The following is a 20,021-nucleotide window of genomic DNA, read 5'->3' on the forward strand; positions in this document are numbered from 1 at the left end:
GCCGATATATTTCCAAGTCAGGATGGTGTGTGACTTGGAGGGGAACGTAGTGTGACTGCAAGAAGAAAAACTAATAAAAATACCGTAGCAAGTTTTTGACCAGCAAACGGTAAAGGGACAAGAAGAGTATGTGTGTTGTAAATTGAGAAACAGAGGGGAAGGCAAGGCAAATCAGAAAGTAGTGATCAGGTGATGATAAAAGAGGGAAGAGGGAGGGAGAGTAAAACAAGAGGGAGAGCTAGAAATAGTAAAGCGAGAGAGCGATAGAGATAGTGAAGCAATCACCGCTCGACACTGGAAGACCCTAGTGGAATTTATCAGTGACTAGAGACATAAATGATTTAACCCCAGAAGATTTAGCATCGATTTGGCCAATTTTATTAATGCAAAGGAGTGAGGGATGGGTGATGAAGTATCATGTGTCCTGCCCCAATAAACGGTTTGGGCATCTACGCCTGAATTAATTGAATGTGTGTTCTTTCACTCGCACCTGACCCATGGTGTAATGCTGGTAGAGACTGGGAAGTAGGGATGGCTTTAACCTTTACAATTCGATCAGCATTGAATAACCAGTACTGGCAACTATTTTAAGTAAACTTTAAATCAAGTGCCCCCTTGTTAAAGAGGCACTCGAACTGACAGATTAACAAATTATACTTTTTCAAAAACTATGATCAATTTAAAATTTGGTTGCCGGGGGTGACGATACACTCCAGTCCCTCCGGCGCCCACCTCTCGCGGAAGGCCGCGAGCGTACCGGTGGACACCGCGTGCTCCATCTCCAGGGACATCTTGGCTTGAACATAACCGCAGAAGAGAGGCAGGAATTACCAGTACCAGATTAAGACAACAACTTGTTGAATGCTAAATATATTCTTTAAGAGCATCAGTGATTATTTTTTTTTAAATATAAAGAGTGGGTTACGTTCTTACTAGCTGTCCTTTACTGCCACATCTTCTCCCCTTGCTAACCGTTCTCCTGGGCCTCATGGCTCCACCCTCAGACAGGTTGGTGTCAGGCTGCCTGCTCCCAGGCGAGATCAATGTCACTCTCGGACAAGTGCCAGGAGAGGCATTCATTTTCTATCTTGTCCACAGCCCATCGCTCTGTGACACCTCACCTCGGTCTTTCCGGCTGATCTTCAAAGCCAAATGATCTCATGTTTTGATCAGACCCTCGACGAGCTGTGTTGGACGCCGGGCTCAAGAGGAGGAACATTTTTAATTGCATATTCCGCTAAGCACGGCAAGTTAGGATGGAGATTGGCAGATTTGCTCTCCACATATAGAGATTCCTACAGTTTACCCTGACGTGTAACTCAATCCTCACCTCGCCACCCGCTGTGGCACCAAGGTGAGACACGTTGGCCTTGCTCGCTTTACCTCTCCGCGACCTTTCTGAGGTAAATTGTCAAATGAGTGTGACTTAGAGCCCAATTTCAAGGCAGCCTTGTGTATTGTATCCAAGTTCATGTCCACCAGAATTCCTTTTAGAAACATAGAAACATAGAAAATAGGTGCAGGGGTAGGCCATTCGGCCCTTCTAGCCTGCACCGCCATTCAATGAGTTCATGGCTGAACATGCAACTTCAGTACCCCATTTCTGCTTTCTCGCCATACCCCTTGATCCCCCTAGTAGTAAGGACTTCATCTAACTCCTTTTTAAATATATTTAGTGAATTGGCCTCAACAACTTTCTGAGGTAGAGAATTCCACAGGTTCACCACTCTCTGGGTGAAGAAGTTTCTCCTCATCTCGGTCCTAAATGGCTTACCCCTTATCCTTAGACTGTGACCTCTGGTTCTGGACTTCCCCAACATTGGGAACATTCTTCCTGCATCGAACCTGTCTAAACCCATCAGAATTTTAAACGTTTCTATGAGGTCCCCTCTCATTCTTCTGAACTCCAGTGAATACAAGCCCAGTTGATCCAGTCTTTCTTGATAGGTCAGTCCTGCCATCCCGGGAATCAGTCTGGTGAATCTTTGCTGCACTCCCTCAATAGCAAGAATGTCCTTCCTCAGGTTAGGAGACCAAAACTGTACACAATACTCCAGGTGTGGCCTCACCAAGGCCCTGTACAACTGTAGCAACACCTCCCTGCCCCTGTATTCAAATCCCCTCGCTATGAAGGCCAACATGCCATTTGCTTTCTTAACCGCCTGCTGTACCTGCATGCCAACCTTCAATGACTGATGTACCATGACACCCAGGTCTCGTTGCACCTCCCCTTTTCCTAATCTGTCACCATTCAGATAATAGTCTGTCTCTCTGTTTTTACCATTAAAGTGGATAACCTCACATTTATCCACATTATACTTCATCTGCCATGCATTTGCCCACTCACCTAACCTATCCAAGTCGCTCTGCAGCCTCATAGCATATAAACTTATGAACAATGACGGAAAGGCAAAGAGCACCCAGCCCAACTGGTCCGCCTCACACAACTGCGACACGCCTTATACTGAAAACATTCTACACTCCACCCCAACCGGAGCCATGTGATCTCCTGGGAGAGGCAAAAACCAGATAAAAACCCAGGTGAATTTAGGGAGAAAAATCTGGGAAAATTCCTCTCTGACCCATCCAGGCGATCGACACTAGTCCAGGAGATCACTCTGGCCATATTCTATTCCCTGCAGTATTTACCATTATATCTGCACCGTCCAACAAAAGGTCATCCAATCTAATCCCAATTACCAGTTCTAGGTCCGTAACCCTGCAGGTTACTGCACTTTAAGTGCCCATCCAACCATCTCTTAAAAGTGGCGAGGGTTTCTACGTCCACCACTCTTCCAGGCAGTGAGTTCCAGATCCCCACAACCCTCTGTGTAAAGAAGCCCCCCCCCCCCTCAAATCCCCTCTAAACCTTCCACTAACCACCTTAAAACTGTGCTCCCTTGTAATAGACCTCTCCACCAATGGAAATAGGCCCTTACTATCCACCATGTCCAGGCCCTTCAATATTTTGTACACCTCGATGAGGTCTTCTCTCAATCTCCTCTGTTCCAATGAGCACAAACCCAGCCTATCCAATCTGTCCTCTAAACTAAGATTCTGCATTCCAGGCAGCATCCACTAAATCTCCTCTGCATCCTCTCCAGTGCAATCACGTCCTTCCTATAATAGGGCGACCAGAACTGCATGCAGTACTCCAGCTGTGGCCTAACCAAAGTATTATACAATTTAAGCATAACCTCCCTGCTCTTATATTCTATGCCTCGGCCAATAAAGGCAAGCATTCCATATGCCTTCTTAACCACCTTATCCACCTGGCTTGTTACTTTCAGGGATCTGTGGAGAAGCACTCCAAGGTCCCTTTGTTCATCCACACTATTAAGTGGCCTACCGCTTAATGTGTACACCCTTTCCTTATTAGCCCTCCTAAAGTGCAGCACCTCAAATTTCTCTGAATTAAATTCCATTTGCCAGTGCTCTGCCCACCTGACCAGTAGATTGATATCCTCCTGCAGCCCATGACATTCCTCTTCATTATCAAGCACACAGCCAATTTTAGTGTCATCTGCATCTTCTTAATCATACTCCCTATATTCAAATCTAAATCGTTGATATATACCACAAAAAGCAAGGGACCCAGTACTGAGCCCTGCAGAACCCCACTGGAAACATCCTTCCAGTTACATTGGAAACCAAGCCACATTTTGAAAACCAAGCTGTTAATGCAGAGGACACTCACTGCTTCTGGTCTCCTGATCCCAAGTGTCCAGAGTAATACACTTCCACTGGGAAGTACTGGAAGTGACCCACCCACCCAGCTCTGTGGTGAGTTATCAGCGGTCATAATGATTGGCAAAATAACTAGTTTTCCCTCCATTAGGAGCGAGCTCGTTGAGAGGTGAAGCAACATGGGCCCAGATATTACTCGTTTGAACGCTGAATGGGTTTGCCAAAATTCCTTCGTGGGCTATTTTAGTGGAAGTTACAACCCGTTTATTTTAAACAGGCTAAAAGGGTGGCCAGAGGAATTTCAGATAGATTGGCGTCCAACGATGTAATTTCGGAGCTGTTGCGTGGAGACAAGTCAGGGGTAACTTTCAGACGTTGTGCCCTGCGAGGGAAGCCTTTCCCGCTGGGAGAGCATCTGGGAAATTCCAGCGAATGCCAGGCACGGCGGAATTTCCGGCTACTGGCTCCGAGCGGGCGGGATTTCCCGCCGGGAGCGCGACGTTAGATAATTGCTCCTCTACCGTGCCACCATGTCTGAAAACTGGCCTGAGTTTCACAGAGACCACTCTGAAACGGGTTTGGTGCCTGGAGTCCTGTTTCGGCTCATTTCATGTCCGGATTCTGCCCCAATCTGCTTCAAATGTTAATTTGAAATAAGCTACTGTCGAAAGTTTAATTTGTTTAATGTGTTGGTTTTGGTGCCCACCCACCCTTTAATCAGGGGGCACTTGCTTTATATTTGATTTACAGATGCAACCAAAAATAGTTGCTTGCCCTTTCGTCCAACCTTGTGCCACCGCCGCAGATGTTGCCGTTTCTTCCGGCAGAAGTGGCGTGTATCGGGGGCGGGCGGATTCCTAGCTTCTCCTGCCGTGTCAGGCAGGCCTGTTCCCTGGGGTGAGAGCGGGCAACTTTAGCACACAGAGGAGATGGAGATAAGTCTGGTTTCCTGGGATTGCTTCCGCATCTTTACCCCCTTCAGCTGAGTGGAAACAGACCAACGTTTCATACGGAGGTGGGATCTCAGATTGCAATAAATAAGGGTGCAATAATTTACATGTGGTTTTGGCATTAAAAAGAGAAGTGTTGGGAAGAGATTTTGCAAAGGAGTGCTCCCGACACAGGACTTTGTGCAATGGGAATGTCCATTGGGAATTGGCGCATGGAGATCACTGTGCACGGCCCGATTTTCCATCCATTCATTTTGGGGAAATGGTATGGGAATACGCGGATCTCCATGGCCCAATCCCCAATAAACATCGCATCACCACAGGCTGTTTGCCGGGGGGCACCGCTCCGTCACATCCAATGTCGTAATCCTGTTTTCATTCTCAATGTGTCACTGGGCTCCATTTGATGTCGGAGGTTAACCAGGGCGCACCCACAGTGCAATTGGGGAACCTATACTAAATATATTCAAAAAGGAGTTAGACGTAGTCCTTACTACTAGGGGGAATCAAGGGGTATGGCGAGAAAGCAGGAATGGGGTACTGAAGTTGCATGTTCAGCTATGAACTCATTGAATGGCGGTGCAGGCTCGAAGGGCCGAATGGCCTGCTCCTGCACCTATTTTCTATGTTTCTATGTTTTCCCTCCGTTTACCAGGAAATATCAGTCTAGTGTTCATTTCAGGCCAATCAGAAACCCAGAGGCAGGTCCGCCCAAAGGGAAACAGGAGAAAAGGAAGATCAGAGCGATTACATGCGGCCAGAATAAATATTAACATTAAATATAGAACAAAGTAAGATGGAGTGGGAGATAGAGATATAAAGGAACACGGGGAACAGAATTAAAGCATTTAGGTTTTAGCTTTTTTAGGATAATAAGAAAGAACTTGCATTTGTATAGCACCTCTTATGTCGTCAGGACGTCCCAAAGTGCTTTACGGCCAATTTTGAAGTGTAGTCACTGTTGTAATGTGGGAAACGTGGCAGCAATTTGCACACAGCAAGCTCCCACAAACAGCAATGAGATAATGACCAGATAATGATGTCAATTGAAGGATAAAAATTGGCTCGGACATTGAAGAACACCCCGACCCGTCTTCAAATCAGCCATGGGATCTCCTTACATCCACCTGAGGGAGTAGACAGGGCCTCGGTTTAATGTCAAAAGGGTGGCACCTCCCTCAGTACTGCACTGAAGCATCGGTCTGGATTAGTTGCTCAAGCCTTTGGAATGAGGCTTAAACCCGCAACCCTCTGACTGAGAGGCGGCAGTGCTGCCCCTCAGCCACAGCTGAAACCAATATCACAGTAAGGAAAGAACCCTGAACACTGGAATGGTCTCTCGCTGTTTCTGCATCGTGGTCCGTGAGCTGAAAATTCTCCAAAAACTGGCCGGCCCAGTCAAACAAGTGTTTCGCTGGGCTTCAGGACAGGTTAAGGGTCAAACAAGAGATGGAGTAAAAATATGTAAAACTATACAGGCGAGAATGTCTCATGACGATATTAGGACTGTTTTGATGGATGCATTTTAAATCCGGCATGTTTGTGTTAGTGTAGTGACGGGAGGAATGTTGGCAGAACCCGTGTAGGTCAACAGGAAATTTGCGGCGTTGATTCTTGGTTTAAGTTAGGTTATATTATTTTATTTTAAATTTGCTTTCAATTGGGGTGATTTGACTTCTTGGGCATGAGCACAAGCAGGTAGACCCAGGTATCCTGCAACTATTTTGTTGCAAACTTTAATTCAAGCGCCCCCTGATTAAAGAGGGGCACTAAAACCGACAGACTTAAACAAATTGAACTTTAGACAGTAAACTTAAATCAAATTAAAATTTGGTTGCTGGGGGTGATGATGCACTCCAGTCCAGGTATCTCCCAGGTGTCCTGCAAACTTAAATTACAAATTCCAGTCTGAACTGTTGCTACTTAGAAGGCAAAGTGAGGGGAAACGCTCCCTTAATGGGGGTGGTAGGGTGGGGGAATGGAACAGAATTGAAATTAAGATAAAGACAGTCTGATGTACTTGTCCTCTTAACGCTTCAGGCAAGATAACCCATGGCAGAATACACGCAGCCTCCACTTTGGTCACTTGTGGCCCAACATGTTATGGTTCTTTGAACCCGTGTCACCAAGCTTGAAGGTTGAGAGGTGAAGATACCACGCAGACCATGGAATTTTGCTGGTGTTGTTCCCCATGACCCACGACAACTTTTACACTCCCTTGAATGAAAGGATGGCCAAGAATAAATCAAGCCACCGGGACACCGAACGGAGACTCCCAGGAAACCAAAGGGCAACCCTTCTCCAAGCTGGTCAATGTGAAGGCTGGGTAAAGCTTCTGATTATTGTGATTTGTTTGCAGTGTTTTGGTCCCTCTTGTAGATAAGAATCTGAACCTGACTCAAGCAGCGACTGGCAGCTGACGATCGGAATTGCAAGGCCGGGTGCCCCTTTCCTAGTTCAATGGTGTAACCAGCAGCAGCTTTGGGACCATGTCGGGATATGTTAGTAACTCAGCTTCTTCACCACTTCCCAAGGGAATTCATTCCTGCCAAAATGGCCGTAGCAAGCTGTTTTTTGGTAGATTGCTTTCTTCAAGTTTAGGTCCCTAGAAAAGGAAAGAGTTTTTTGTCGGATACAAGATGGATGCAAAGGACAACAACAACAACGACTTGTATTTATATGGCACCCTTAACGTAGTGAAACGTCCCAAGGCGCTTCACAGGAGTGTTATCAGCTAAAAAAAATTGACACCGAGCCACATAAGGAGAAATTAGCTCAGGTGACCAAAAGCTTAGTCAAAGAGGTAGGTTTTAAGGAGCGTCTTGAAGGAGGAAAGAGAGGCAGTGAGGCAGAGAGGTTTAGGCAGGGAATTCCAGAGCTTGGGGCCCAGGCAACAGAAGGCAGGGATGCTCAAGAGGGCAGAATTAAAGGAGTGCAGACATCTCGGGGAGTTGTAGGGTTGGAGGAGATTACAGAGATAGAGAGGGGCGAGGCAATGGAGGGTTTTGTAAACAAGGATGAGAATTTTGAAATTGAGGCACTGCTTAACCGGAAGCCAATGTCGGTCAGCGAGCACAGGGGTGATGGGTGAGTGCGAGTTAGGACACGAGCAGCCAAGTTTTGGATCCCCTCTAGTTTACGTAGGGTAGAATGTGGGAGGCCAGCCAGCAGTGTGTTGGAGTAGTCAAATCTAGAGGCAACAAAGGCACAGATGAGGGCTTCAGTAACAGATGAGCTGAGGCAAGGGTGGAGGCGGGCGATGTTACAGAGGTGTAAATAGGCAGTTTTAATTATGCTACGGATATGTGGTCGAAAGCTCATTTCAGGGTCAAACATGACAACAAGTTTGCGAACAGTCTGATTCAGCCTCAGAAGTTGGGGAGAGGGATGGAGTCAGTGGCTAGTGAACGGAGTTTGTGGCGGGGACTGAAAACAATGGTTTCGGTCTTCCCAATATTCAACTGGAGAAAATTGGGGACAACACATAATATAGAGAGAGATGAGGGCCACTATCCAACCCAGCTTAGTTCATCCACCCAGAAGGATCTTCTAGCTCTCCCAACGGGGATATCCAACTAGTTCTTAAAGATTCAGAGTTTCTCTTCCCCAATGCGCTACATTTTTTCATAAATTTGCTGGATGTGGGCGTCGCCCATTCCTAATTGCTCTTGTGTATAATTGGCTTGCTCGGCCATTTCAGAGGATCAACCACATTGCTGTGGGTCTGGAGTCACATATCAGCCAGGCCGGGTAAGGGCAGCAGATTTCATTCCCTGAACCTTAGTGAACCAGATGTTTTTTTTTATAATAATCCAGTAGTTTCATGACACTAGCTTTTTATTCCAGATTTATTTAATTAACTGAATTAAAATTTCCCAGCTGTTGTGGTGGGATTTGAACTCACGTCTCCGGATTACTGGTCCAGTAACATAGAAACATAGAAAGATAGAAAATAGGTGCAGGAGTAAGCCATTCGGCCCTTTGAGCCTGCACCACCATTCAATATGATCATGGCTGATCATTCACCTCAGTACCCCTTTCCTGCTTTCTCTCCACACCCCTTGATCCCTTTAGCCGTAAGGGTCACATCTAACTTCCTTTTGAATATATCTAACTAACTGGCCTCAACAATTTTCTGTGGTAGAGAATTCCACAGGTTCACAATTCTCTGAGTGAAGTTTCTCCTCATCTCTTCCTAAATGGCTTACCCCTTATCCTTAGACTGTGACCCCTGATTCTGGACTTCCCCAACATTGGGAACATTCTTCCTGCGTCTAACCTGTCCAATCCCGTCACAATTTTATGTTACTATGAGATCCCCTCTCATTCTTCTAAATTCCAGTGTATATAAGCCCAGTCGATCCAGTCTTTCTTTATATATCAGTCCTGCCATCCTGGGAATCATTCTGGTGAACCTTCGCTGCACTCCCTCAATAGCAAGAATGTCCTTCCTCAGATTAGGAGACCAAAACTGTACACAATATTCAAGGTGTGGCCTCACCAAGGCCCTGTACAACTGCAGTAAGATCTACCTGATCCTATACGCAAATCCTCTCACTAAGAAGGCCAACATGCCATTTCTTCACCGCCTGCTGTAGCTGCATGCCAAATTTCAATGACTGATGTACCATGACACCCAGATCTCATTACACCTCCCCTTTTCCTAATCTGTCACTATTCAGATAATATTCTGCCTCCCAGTTTTTGCCACTAAAGTGGATAACCTCACATTTATCTACATTATATTGCATCTGCCATGTATTTGCCCACTCATCTAACCTGTCCAAGTCACCCTGCAGCCTCCTAGCATCCTCCTCGCAGCTCACACTGCCACCCAGCTTAGTGTCATCTGCAAACTTGGAGATATTACATTCAATTCCTTCATCTAAATCCTATCCCTTGGAAACCAATTCCAAGATTTAATTACTTGCGTGCAGATTTCCTGACATCAGTGCTAAATTTGTCTTTAGCGAGTTTGACCCTCTGCCCTCCCATTCCACTGTCACGGTGTGGTTTAAAGTCGTGTTCCAAATGTACCCATTCTACACTGTATGCTACTTTAGAAAATCACTTCTCAAGATTTTACTCTATAATGTTACTTCTCATTGCCTTACTCCATAAGATCACTTCTCATCATCCCCTTTAAAAGGTTGAAAAGCTCAAGTTCCTCCAGTCTTTCCTTATATTTCAGTCCTGTAACTCTTGGAATCAGCCTCATGGTTTTTCTCAGAACTGCCTCCATGATTTGAAGATCTCCCTTGTAACCAGAAGGTTTGCAAGGTATGGCCTCACCAAAGCATATTATTTAAGCATGACTTGCTCCGACTTGTACTCTACGGTTTTGGCTATACAGCTCATTATTCTATTTGCTTTGTTGATTTGTGGTAGATGGGAGCAACTTTGGGTGGTAATGAAGCCATCGTGTCCCAGCTCGAATTGGAAATCAAGGACCTGATTGTCTGTGGGCGCTCCGTGCTCTCGTACAGATGGGTAAACTCATTAATCAATCAATCTTATTCTGGGTCGTGAGGTGTTCCCTAGACATTGACTCCATCCTTCTCCCCAACTCCTGTCTGAGGCTGAGCCAGACTGTTCGCAACCTCGGAGTCGTATATGACCCTGAAATGAGCTTTCAACCACATATCCACAGCGTAACTAAGACCGCCTATGTCCACCTCCGTAACATCACCTGTCTCCGCCCTTGCCTCAGCTCATCTGCTGCTGAAGCCCTCATCAGTGCCTTTGTTACTTCTACCCTGGGCTGTTTCTGCCATATCTGTGGCCGCTTGGGATGTCTGCTTCCACATTGGCAGGGACAGGGTGGGCAGGCAGGGTGTGGTTGCATTGACAGACTCTTGCCTTATCCAGGCCAACTGCAGAGCTGCAGCTGCTGTTGGGCGCTGCCTCAGCACGTCCAGTGATTGGCCCGGGAATAGACGGGTAGGCGTGTGAACGGAGCTGGCACTGCACATTGAGCGAAGGAACGCTGGGGAACCGGGAGCAGCTCCGAGCAATCTCCCGGCCATGGAATCACCGCTCAGTGCAAGGAACTTTTCCTGATTTCTCACAACCACCGCTCCTTTTAACCTGTTTTGCTTTAATGAGGAGTCCCATTTTCTCTCATCTCTCCTGCCTAGGGTCATCCTCATGAATCTCCCCATGACCTTGACATCCTACCTGAGGTAAGGCACCTGAAACTGGCCACAATATTCTCAGCATCATCATAGGCAGTCCCTCGATCGAGGATGACTTGCTCCCATGCTGAAAAGGGATGAGTTCACAGGTGTTTCAATGAAGGACCTAATATTCTGGATCCCGAACTGCATCGTGAAGGGTGGAAGGTGCCTGTGCGTGGATTTTTTTAACGTGTGGTGGCCGTTGCACACCAGCCACCACACGGGCTTGCCAGAGCTAGGTCTTGGTCCAATGGCAAGGGTTGAACCAGGATGACTGGAGACCTGCTCTGCTGCACGGGTCACACATATCGCAGTGTGGGCTGGCCCGTGCTGCCCCTGGGCCCTCGCCTCTTCTGGCCCCAAACTCACGCCTTTCACGGGTCCTGATCACATCCCTCTACATTCTCTCGCCGTTCCTTCTAACAACAGCCTAATCGATGATTTGTGCTTTTTAGCATTCAGTCTTAGTCTTTATAAAGCCAAGGACCCTGTATGCTTTTTTTTTACAGCTTTATCAACCTGTCCTTCCACCTTTAAAGGTCAGAACCCTCAAGTCTCTCTGTTCTTCTCCTTTTAGAGTTTTACCATTTAACGTCTATGCCCTTCTCTTACTCCTTCTACCAAAACAGGATCACCCCACATTTCCTCATGTTAAATTTGATCTGACATCCACCTGTGTAATCTGCTAATCCGTCCATGCCCTCCTTATGATCCTTTTCAAGGCTAACTAGGCGCCAATTTTTGTGCAGCCTGCAAATTTCGATATTGTTTCGAGTCCAGATTGTACACATTAAGAGCAGCAGTCCCACCACTGGCCACTGGAGGCAACATAGCTCAAAGACAACCTTGTAAATCCATTACACCTTGGTCCAGGGAGCCCCAGTGAAAAGGACTGAGAGGCCGTGCAATACCCAGCACCGTACGGCCTCCTGCCCAAGGGGTTTTGCTGGGAGATTACTGCCCAGTGGATGTAATGAAGGCCATTCTATTCTGGTGTAAGATGTGGCACATCTATCCCTTGGCTTCCATTCCCAATTGCTAATGTTCTTTGTTCCGCTCAGGTTAACTGTACGATGGAACAGATTGATGTATAAACAGTTATATAACCTCCTGGGGCTGACAGCGCTAGGGGACATGGTCCAGTTACATAGCAGGCTGGATTCCACTCGCCGGGGTAGGCAACACAGCAGCAATTGAGAGTTTGTATAGGGACAGCCGTTTGAAAACTGTGAACATTTATTTCTGGTCCGACTGAGGAATGGGCTGCGGCGTGGCAGTCAGTGCTTCCCACTGCAGCCAATCATGTTCGCCATTGGGTTATGCCCATCCTCCAGGATTGTCCGGGGGTCTCCAGGAATTAAAGATTCCTCTGCAGGACCATGCTGCGCGCAAACATAGGAGAATGTTCATTGGGCCATCGAAAGAATTCTGTGCTTTTGTCATTTTCTTTGAAAAGTTTTGGTCCTTAGTTATAAAACTAATGGAGATGTGGGTGGGGTGGGGAGGGGGGGGGGGGGTGGTGAGGCAGTTGGAGGTGGGAGATCATGTGACAAAATCTTCAAGAATACGTCCAACCAGAGCTGGCGACCCTGGCTTGCCAGCTATCGTGGACGGTAGTGCTGCCATCTAACGGGGTCACCTTAAACTGTAAGCGGGAGCATTCTTCTGCCTGAACTTCAAGGCCAATTTTACAAGTATTAGCTGCTGACGGGGCCTCAGGCACAGGTTGCACGTGTCAGGAATGGCAGGGAGAGCCCAGGCTTCACTCTACAACTATATCGGCGTTCCCGTGACAACAGCGATCCGTCTCACTGAACGCTGTATTCACGACACGGGCCAGGGATCGCCAGACCACGCTGCTCACTCCCACAACCAAACGCAACAAGCTCACTTTACCTGACAATCACGCCGGGTCGAAGGTCAAAGTTGTTTCTCACGATGTCCATCAATGCCCTGTCGCCCAGTTGTGAGGTGCCGTAAGAAAATATGGAGATCGAGAGTGGCTCAGAGACACCAATGGCATACGCAACCTAGAAATTCACAGCAGTAAGTGTTTGCACGGAAAGTGGTTTCACTGAGCAAGCTGTTACATAATGTGGCTTAAAATCATCTTGTAAAAAACAGGAGAATAAGGGGATGGTAACAAGCACAGACTCGCACAATCACTGACAGCCACAGACATACTCACCACACGCACTCACTCACAGCCACCCAGATTGACACACTCACTCACGACCACAAGTAAATGAACACATTCTCTCAAACGCACATACACAAACACACTCACAGCCACAATCACATAAACACACTCAACCACATGGATTCACACTCACTCCCAATCACACTTACACAGAGACACTCCCTCACAATCACACACAACCACGCATATTTTTAAAAAGTCCGTTCCTGGGATGTGGGCGTCGCTGGCAAGGCCGGCATTTATTGCCCATCCCTAATTGCCCCTTGAGAAGGTGGTGGTGAGCCGCCTTCTTGAACCGCTGCAGTCCATGTGGTGAAGGTAATCCCACAGGGCTGTTAGGGAGAGAGTTCCTGGATTTTGACCCAGCGACGATGAAGGAACGGCCGATATATTTCCAAGTCAGGATGGTGTGTGACTTGGAGGGGAATGTGGAGGTGATGGTGCTCCCATGCGCCTGTTGTGGGTTTGGGAGGTGCTGACGAAGAAGCCTTGGCGAGTTGCTGCAATGCATCTTGTAGATGGTACACACTGCAGCCACGGTGCGCCGGTGGTGGAGGGAGTGAGTGTTGAAGGTGGTGGATGGGATGCCAACCAAGCGGGCTGCTTTGTCCTGGATGGTGTCGAGCTTCTTGAGTGTTGTTGGAACTGCACTCATCCAGGCAAGTGGAGAGTATTCCATCACACTCCTGACTTGTGCCTTGTAGGTAGTGGAGAGGCTTTGGGGAGTCAGGAGGTGAGACACAAACATGCCCACTCTCACTCGCACATACATGAACACACGCAGCAATGTTGTGGGAACACCATCAGCTCCGAGTTCTCCTCCAAGTCACACCCCATCCTGACTCGGGCATATATCGGCAATCCTTAATGATCGCTGTGTCAAAATCCTGGAATTCCCTATACAACGCCACCCTGGGAGCACCTTCAGCACAAGGACAGCAGCAGTTTAAGGAGAAGGCCCATCACCACATGCTCATGGTGATCACAGCCTGCCCATGGGCTCTCAATGGGCTCCATCTGACACAAACACCTCAAAGCACATCATATATTGTGGGCTAGCTGCTGTGATCTATCAAACGTTTTAAACACGGAGTTATAGTGAGCAGCAGCTTTATTTAATCGTCATCTTCAATTTGGCCCAAGTTGTGCACTGATTTCCCTTCATTAGCCAAAGACAGTCTAGAAAGGACGGTATTTGATATTAATGCATGCACGCTTAACACAGTCCTATTGAAAGGAAGAAAGACTGGCATTTCTATCACGCCTTTCATGACTGCCAGACGTCTACCACTGTTGTAATGTGGGAAACACGGCAGCCAATTTGCACACAGCAAGCTCCCACTAACAGCAATGTGACAATGACCAGATAATCTGTTTTTTATGTTATGTTGATTGAGGGATAAATATTGCCAAGGACACCTCCCCTGCTCTTCTTCAAAATAGTGCCATGGGATCTTTTAAGTCCACCTGAGAGAGCAGACAGGGCCTCGGTTTAACGTCTCATCCGAAGGACAGCACCTCTCACAGTGCAGTGCTCCCTCAGTACTGCACTGGGAGTGTCAACCTAGATTTTTGTGCTCGAGTTTCTGGAGTGGGACTTGAACCCACAACCTTCTGACTCAGAGGCGAGAGAGTGCTGCCCACTGAGCCACAGCTGACACAATTGTATTGCGTGCTGCATTTGTTTAATGGAAGCTTTAACCAATATAAAGTAAAACTGACAAACGCCTCGATTAAAAGAACAGACATACAGACGCATCAGGCATCCCAATCTCACACATTGTCATCTCTAGACTCCAAGCCACAGAATCCTCACCTGGACCAAGACACGTTTGCAGAGCCCGGCCTTCACCAGGGACTTGGCCACCCAGCGGGCGGCATAGGCTGCTGATCGGTCAACCTTGGTGTAGTCCTTGCCTGAGAAGGCGCCGCCTCCGTGAGCTCCCCATCCCCCATACGTGTCCACAATGATCTTCCGCCCAGTGACACCGGCATCACCCTAAACAATCCAAGCACACGGCACACTGTGATTCCTCCCCCATCACATGGAGCACCCATCCAGCTAACTGAGGGGTGATCGGGCAGAGGTCTTCAAGATCATGAAGGGGGTTCGACAGGATAGACATACATACATAGGATTACATCGGATATATGGCCCAGCCAGTCCATGCCTGTGTTTATGCTCCACTCGAGCCTCCTCCCGTCTTTCCTCATCTAAATCTGTCAGCATAACCCTCTATTCCCGTCTCTCTCATATGCTTGTCTAGTCTCCCCTTAAATGTATCGATACTATTCGCTTCAACCACTCCCTGTGGTAGGGAGTTACACATTCTCACCACTCTCTGGGTAAAGAGGTTTCTCCTGAATTCCCTATTAAATTTCTTGATGACGATCTTATATCGATGGCCTCTAGTTATGCTCTTCCCCACAAGTGGAAACATTCTCTCTGTATCCACTCGATCAAAACCTTTCATCGTTTTAAAGACCTCTATTAGGTCACCCCTCAGCCTTCTTTTTTCAAGAGATGATGTTTCCAGTTGTCGGGGCGTCCAACACTGGGGGCCATCAATACAAGATAATCACTAATAAATCCAAGCAGGAATTCAGGAGAAACTCCATTGCCCCGAGAGTGGTGAGAATGTGGAACTCGCTGCCACAGGGAGTTGATGAGGTGAATAGTATCGATGTGTTTAAGGGGAGGTTAGATAAGTACATGAGGGAGAAGGGAATAGAAGAATATGCTGATGGGGTGAGGTGAAGAGGGGTGGGAGGAGGCTCAAGTGGAGCATGAACACCGGCACAGACTGCCTGGGCCGAATGTCCTGTTTCTGTGCTGTACATTCTATGTAATACTTAGAGATTTTCTGCTGGCCTACATCATCACCATAGGCAGTCCCTCGGAACGAGGATGACTTGCTTCCACGCGAAAAATAAAGGATGAATTCGCAGGTGTTTCGAAAGAAGAACCGGAACTGCATCCTCAAGGGTGGACGAGGGTGATGTCCATTTTAGGTTTGTGTCTGCGCTTGCAGTGAGAAGGCACGCCCGAGGGATCTGCTCACTGGTTGGGGATACAATGGCAACACCACGGTTCCGACTCCCTGACTCAACTGCCCTCGGAATATGGCTTGCTGCTGGCGACTCAGGACTGGAGGATCGCCACTGTTCCTCACACAGCACGTGAGGTGCTTACATTTTTACAACAACAGTGTTATCGCAGCTGCACATGAAATTTCAATTGGTAAAATCTACGGCTGGAGGTTTAGCGGGCTGGATTGGACCCACAGAAGGAGGCCTTTGGGCCCATCGTGATTTTGAAAGAGCGATCCAGTTAGCCCCGCTCCCCCCCACTCTTTCCCCAAAGCTCTGCAAATTCTTCCTTTTCAAGTATTTATCCAATTTCCTTTTGAAAGTTCCTACTGAATCTGCTTCCACTGCCCTTTCAAGCAGTGCATTCTAGATCATAGCAACTTGCTTTCCAGAAAAAATGCTCATCTTCCCCCCCCACCCCACCCCGCCCCCCCCCCCAGTTCTTTTACCAATTATCTTTGATCTGTGGACTCTGGTTATCCACCCTGCTGCCAGTGGAAACAGTTTCTCCCCACTGTAGTGTATGTACCTGTGAGCATGCTCCCAGACTTGTGGAGCAGTTGCCCAAGGGTGCCATCAACCGGTCCAGGCAGCGGTCGAGGGGGTCGTTCAGCCCGACTGCCTGCCTCTCTTCCGCGGTTACATCCGAGCCAGGGTGTCCCTGGAGATGGAGCATGAGGTGTCCACCGGTACGCTCACGGCTTTCCGCGAGAGGTGGGCGCCGGAGGGACTGGAGTGCATCATCACCCCCGGCAGCCAAATTTTAATTTGATCTTAATGTCTAAAGTTTAATTTGTCTAAGTTGTCGGTTTTAGTGCCCCGTCCCCCTTTTAGCCAAGGGGCACTTGTATCATTTGTGTTTTTAGTGCCCTCAAAAAAAATACGGGGGCACTTGAAAAGTTTTTGGAGTGTGCCCCCCCCCCCCCACCCCTTTAATCAGGGGGGCACATGATTACTGATACAATTAAAATAGTTGTGGAGCTGTTGCACTGTGAGCAGCTTACCCAGTCACGTGACAATCACAGTGCTATGTCTATAATGTACTTGTCAATGACTCCACGAGGCAATGTGTTGTACTTGAACTGTAGTGACCTTGGTCCTTTATTCCAAACTCCAGAGTGCTGGACAAGCATGGTGTGCAGCCTTTTATACAGGGCCCTGCCACCAGGGCAGGAAACCCCCGGACTCCACCAGTGTACCCTCAAGTGGTGCCAGCATGTATGTACATCAGGTAAACAAGTGTCCATCTTATGCAATCACACAGTGACTACACATAGAGTACATCCATAGTCTGCATATACAACACCCATGATGCAACAAAACCCCAGTTAATTGGGTTCAGGTTCGCCACGATGAGGCGTGCTGTTGTGAGTCTGGTGGATGAACTGATTGTGTTTAGTTCCGGTGTTAAACCTTTGCTAATAAACCAGCTAGTTCTTTACAGCAAATGTGTAGCCATGAATTCTTCAGCAAAGAACCCATAAAGCAAATACACCACACCAATCCAACTCTATCAAAACCCTTCATTGTGTAGAATGGGCCTCTACTCTCTGGAGTTTAGAAAAATGAGAGGTGATCTCATTGAAACATACAAGATTCTGAAGGGTAGATGCTGAGTGGCTGTTTCCCCTGGTTGGAGAGTCTAGAACCAGGAACATAGTCTCAGGATAAGGGGTCGGCCATTTAAGACTAAGATGAGGAGGAATTTCTTCACTCAGAGGGTTGTAAATCTTTGGAATTCACTGCCCCAGAGAGCTGTGGATGCTGAGTCTCTGAATATATTCAAGGCTGCAATAGGTAAATTTTTGGAGTCTAGGGGAATCGTAAGAACATAAGAAATAGGAGCAGGAGTAGGCCATACGGCCCCCCGAGCCTGTTCCACCATTTAATACGATCGTGGCTGATCCGATCATGGACTCAGCATGCACTTCCCCGCCAGCTCCCCATAACCCCTTATTCCCTTATCAGTTAAAAAAATGTCTATCTCTGTCTTTAAATTTATTCAATCCCACAGCTCTCTGGGGCAGCGAATTCCACAGATTTGCAACCCTCTGAGAGAAGAAATTCCTCCTCATCTCAGTTTTAAATGGGCGGCCCCTTATTCTGCGACTATGCCCCCGCTAGTTCTAGTCTCCCCCATCAGTGGAAACATCCTCTCTGCAGCCACCTTGTCAAGCCCCCTCATAATCTTATACATTTCAATAAGGGAATAAGGGGTTATGGAAACGGGCAGGGAAGTGGAGCTGTGTCCATGATCGGATCAGCCATGATCGTATTAAATGGCGGAGCAGGCTCGAGGGGTCATATGGTCTACTCCTGCTCCTATTTCTTATGTTCTTATGATTTTGAACATCATTATTAAATCGTGTACTTCTCTTAACAAATGCTGTTCTTCTGACTAACCTGAGGACCTCCAATCACGAATCGGCCACTGGGCTGGAGGTGATACACGGTGTTGTCATCCAGGTACTTGCTGGGTACCACGGTGTCGATAACCTTCTCCTTCAGGGCCGTGCGCATTTCGTCCACCGATACGTCTTCGTCGTGCTGCACGGAGACAACGATCGTGTGTATGCGAGTGGGGACCACCATCCCATTCTCCTGGCTGTACTGTACCGTCACCTGCGGAGCAAGCACACCGACCCGGTCAATCCCGCGGCCATCGCAGTCACGGAGACCGGGCGCCAGAGGGTGGGGCGCCTCGGACCGCGAAACTCCACCTCCCGCCGCACCAGAAACACCGCCCGACCTCTCCCCACAACCTCCCAGACGCGGGGGCCGAGGAGCCGTGCGCTGAGAGATGTCCCGTGACGCTGCTCACCTGGGTCTTGGAGTCAGGTCGGAGCCAGGGGAGCGTCCGATCGCGGCGGAGCTCGGCCATCTTGGCGTTGAGCTGGTGCGCGAGGATGATCGTCAGCGGCATGCATTCTTCCGTCTCGTCCGTGGCATAGCCGAACATCAGGCCCTGAGAAAGGGACAGGAACACGTTTAGAAAACGAAGGGGCCGATTTTCCTTCTCCCATCCATACTGGGTCAGCGCAGAAATTGCAGCCATCACCCTGACCCCCGCTTAACTTTCAAGCCTAAAAGAAGATTGTTGGGTAAGCTTATACGTGTAAGATTATGAGGGGGCTCGACAAGGTGGATGCAGAGAAGATCTTTCCACCGATGGGGGAGAATAGAACTAGGGGGGCATAATCTTAGAATAAGGGGCCGCCCATTTAAAACTGAGATGTGGAGAAATTTCTTCTCTCAGAGGGTTGTAAATCTGTGGAATTCGCTGCCTCAGAGAGCTGTGGAAGCTGGGTCATTGAATAAATTTAAGGCAGAGATAGACAGTTTCTTAACCGATAAGGGGGAGTGGACAGGGAAGTGGAGCTGTGTCCATGATCGGATCAGCCATGATTGTATTAAATGGCGGAGCAGGCTCAAGGGGCCGTATGGCCTACTCCTGCTCCTATTTCTTATGTTCTTATGTTATCATAGGATAGCAAGGCACAGATGGGCCGAATAGCCTCTTTCTGTGCTGGATCATTCTATGATTCTGTGATATGGACCTGTGTGTGATATGGGTTCCTACAACCCCAGCCCCGTTTCCTGGGTCAGAGGTCACTAGCTATTACATAGAATTACACTCTTCAACATTAGCTCTGTTCCTCGCTCCACTGATGCTACCTGACCTGCTGGGTCTTTCCTTGAGTTAAGGGGACCACCTCTAAGGTTTTTATGTGTGTGCACTGAGTGTCAGAGCCCCAGTCCTTCAGAGGCCTGGCACCATACATGGCAGTCGCCGCCATCGTCCTTCGACGGTGCGACGTGCTCCACTTGTGCTCCTGTTGTATTCTCTCATTCAATGACACACGAGGGTCTTTGCCTATCACCACCACACCTTGTCCTTCCGCTGGCTGGAAGGATCTT

General features: G+C 48.0%; 1 protein-coding gene across 1 annotated transcript in view; it reads right to left on the bottom strand.

Moving 5' to 3' along the window:
* Positions 1-355: 355 nt before the first annotated feature.
* LOC139234934 (S-adenosylmethionine synthase-like) overlaps positions 356-20,021 on the bottom strand; it is a 55,279-nt gene continuing 35,613 nt past the window's right edge. Inside the window, exons 5-9 of the mRNA XM_070865849.1 lie at positions 18,925-19,068; positions 18,507-18,725; positions 14,830-15,012; positions 12,710-12,843; positions 356-7,242 (exon numbers count right to left, since the gene is read on the bottom strand). Coding sequence (XP_070721950.1) covers positions 7,140-7,242; positions 12,710-12,843; positions 14,830-15,012; positions 18,507-18,725; positions 18,925-19,068 — 783 coding nt within the window. The 3' untranslated portion in view covers positions 356-7,139. The remainder of the gene's footprint in view (positions 7,243-12,709; positions 12,844-14,829; positions 15,013-18,506; positions 18,726-18,924; positions 19,069-20,021) is intronic.

The sequence above is a fragment of the Pristiophorus japonicus genome, chromosome 22, assembly GCF_044704955.1.
Source record: "Pristiophorus japonicus isolate sPriJap1 chromosome 22, sPriJap1.hap1, whole genome shotgun sequence".
Lineage (NCBI taxonomy): Eukaryota > Metazoa > Chordata > Chondrichthyes > Pristiophoridae > Pristiophorus > Pristiophorus japonicus.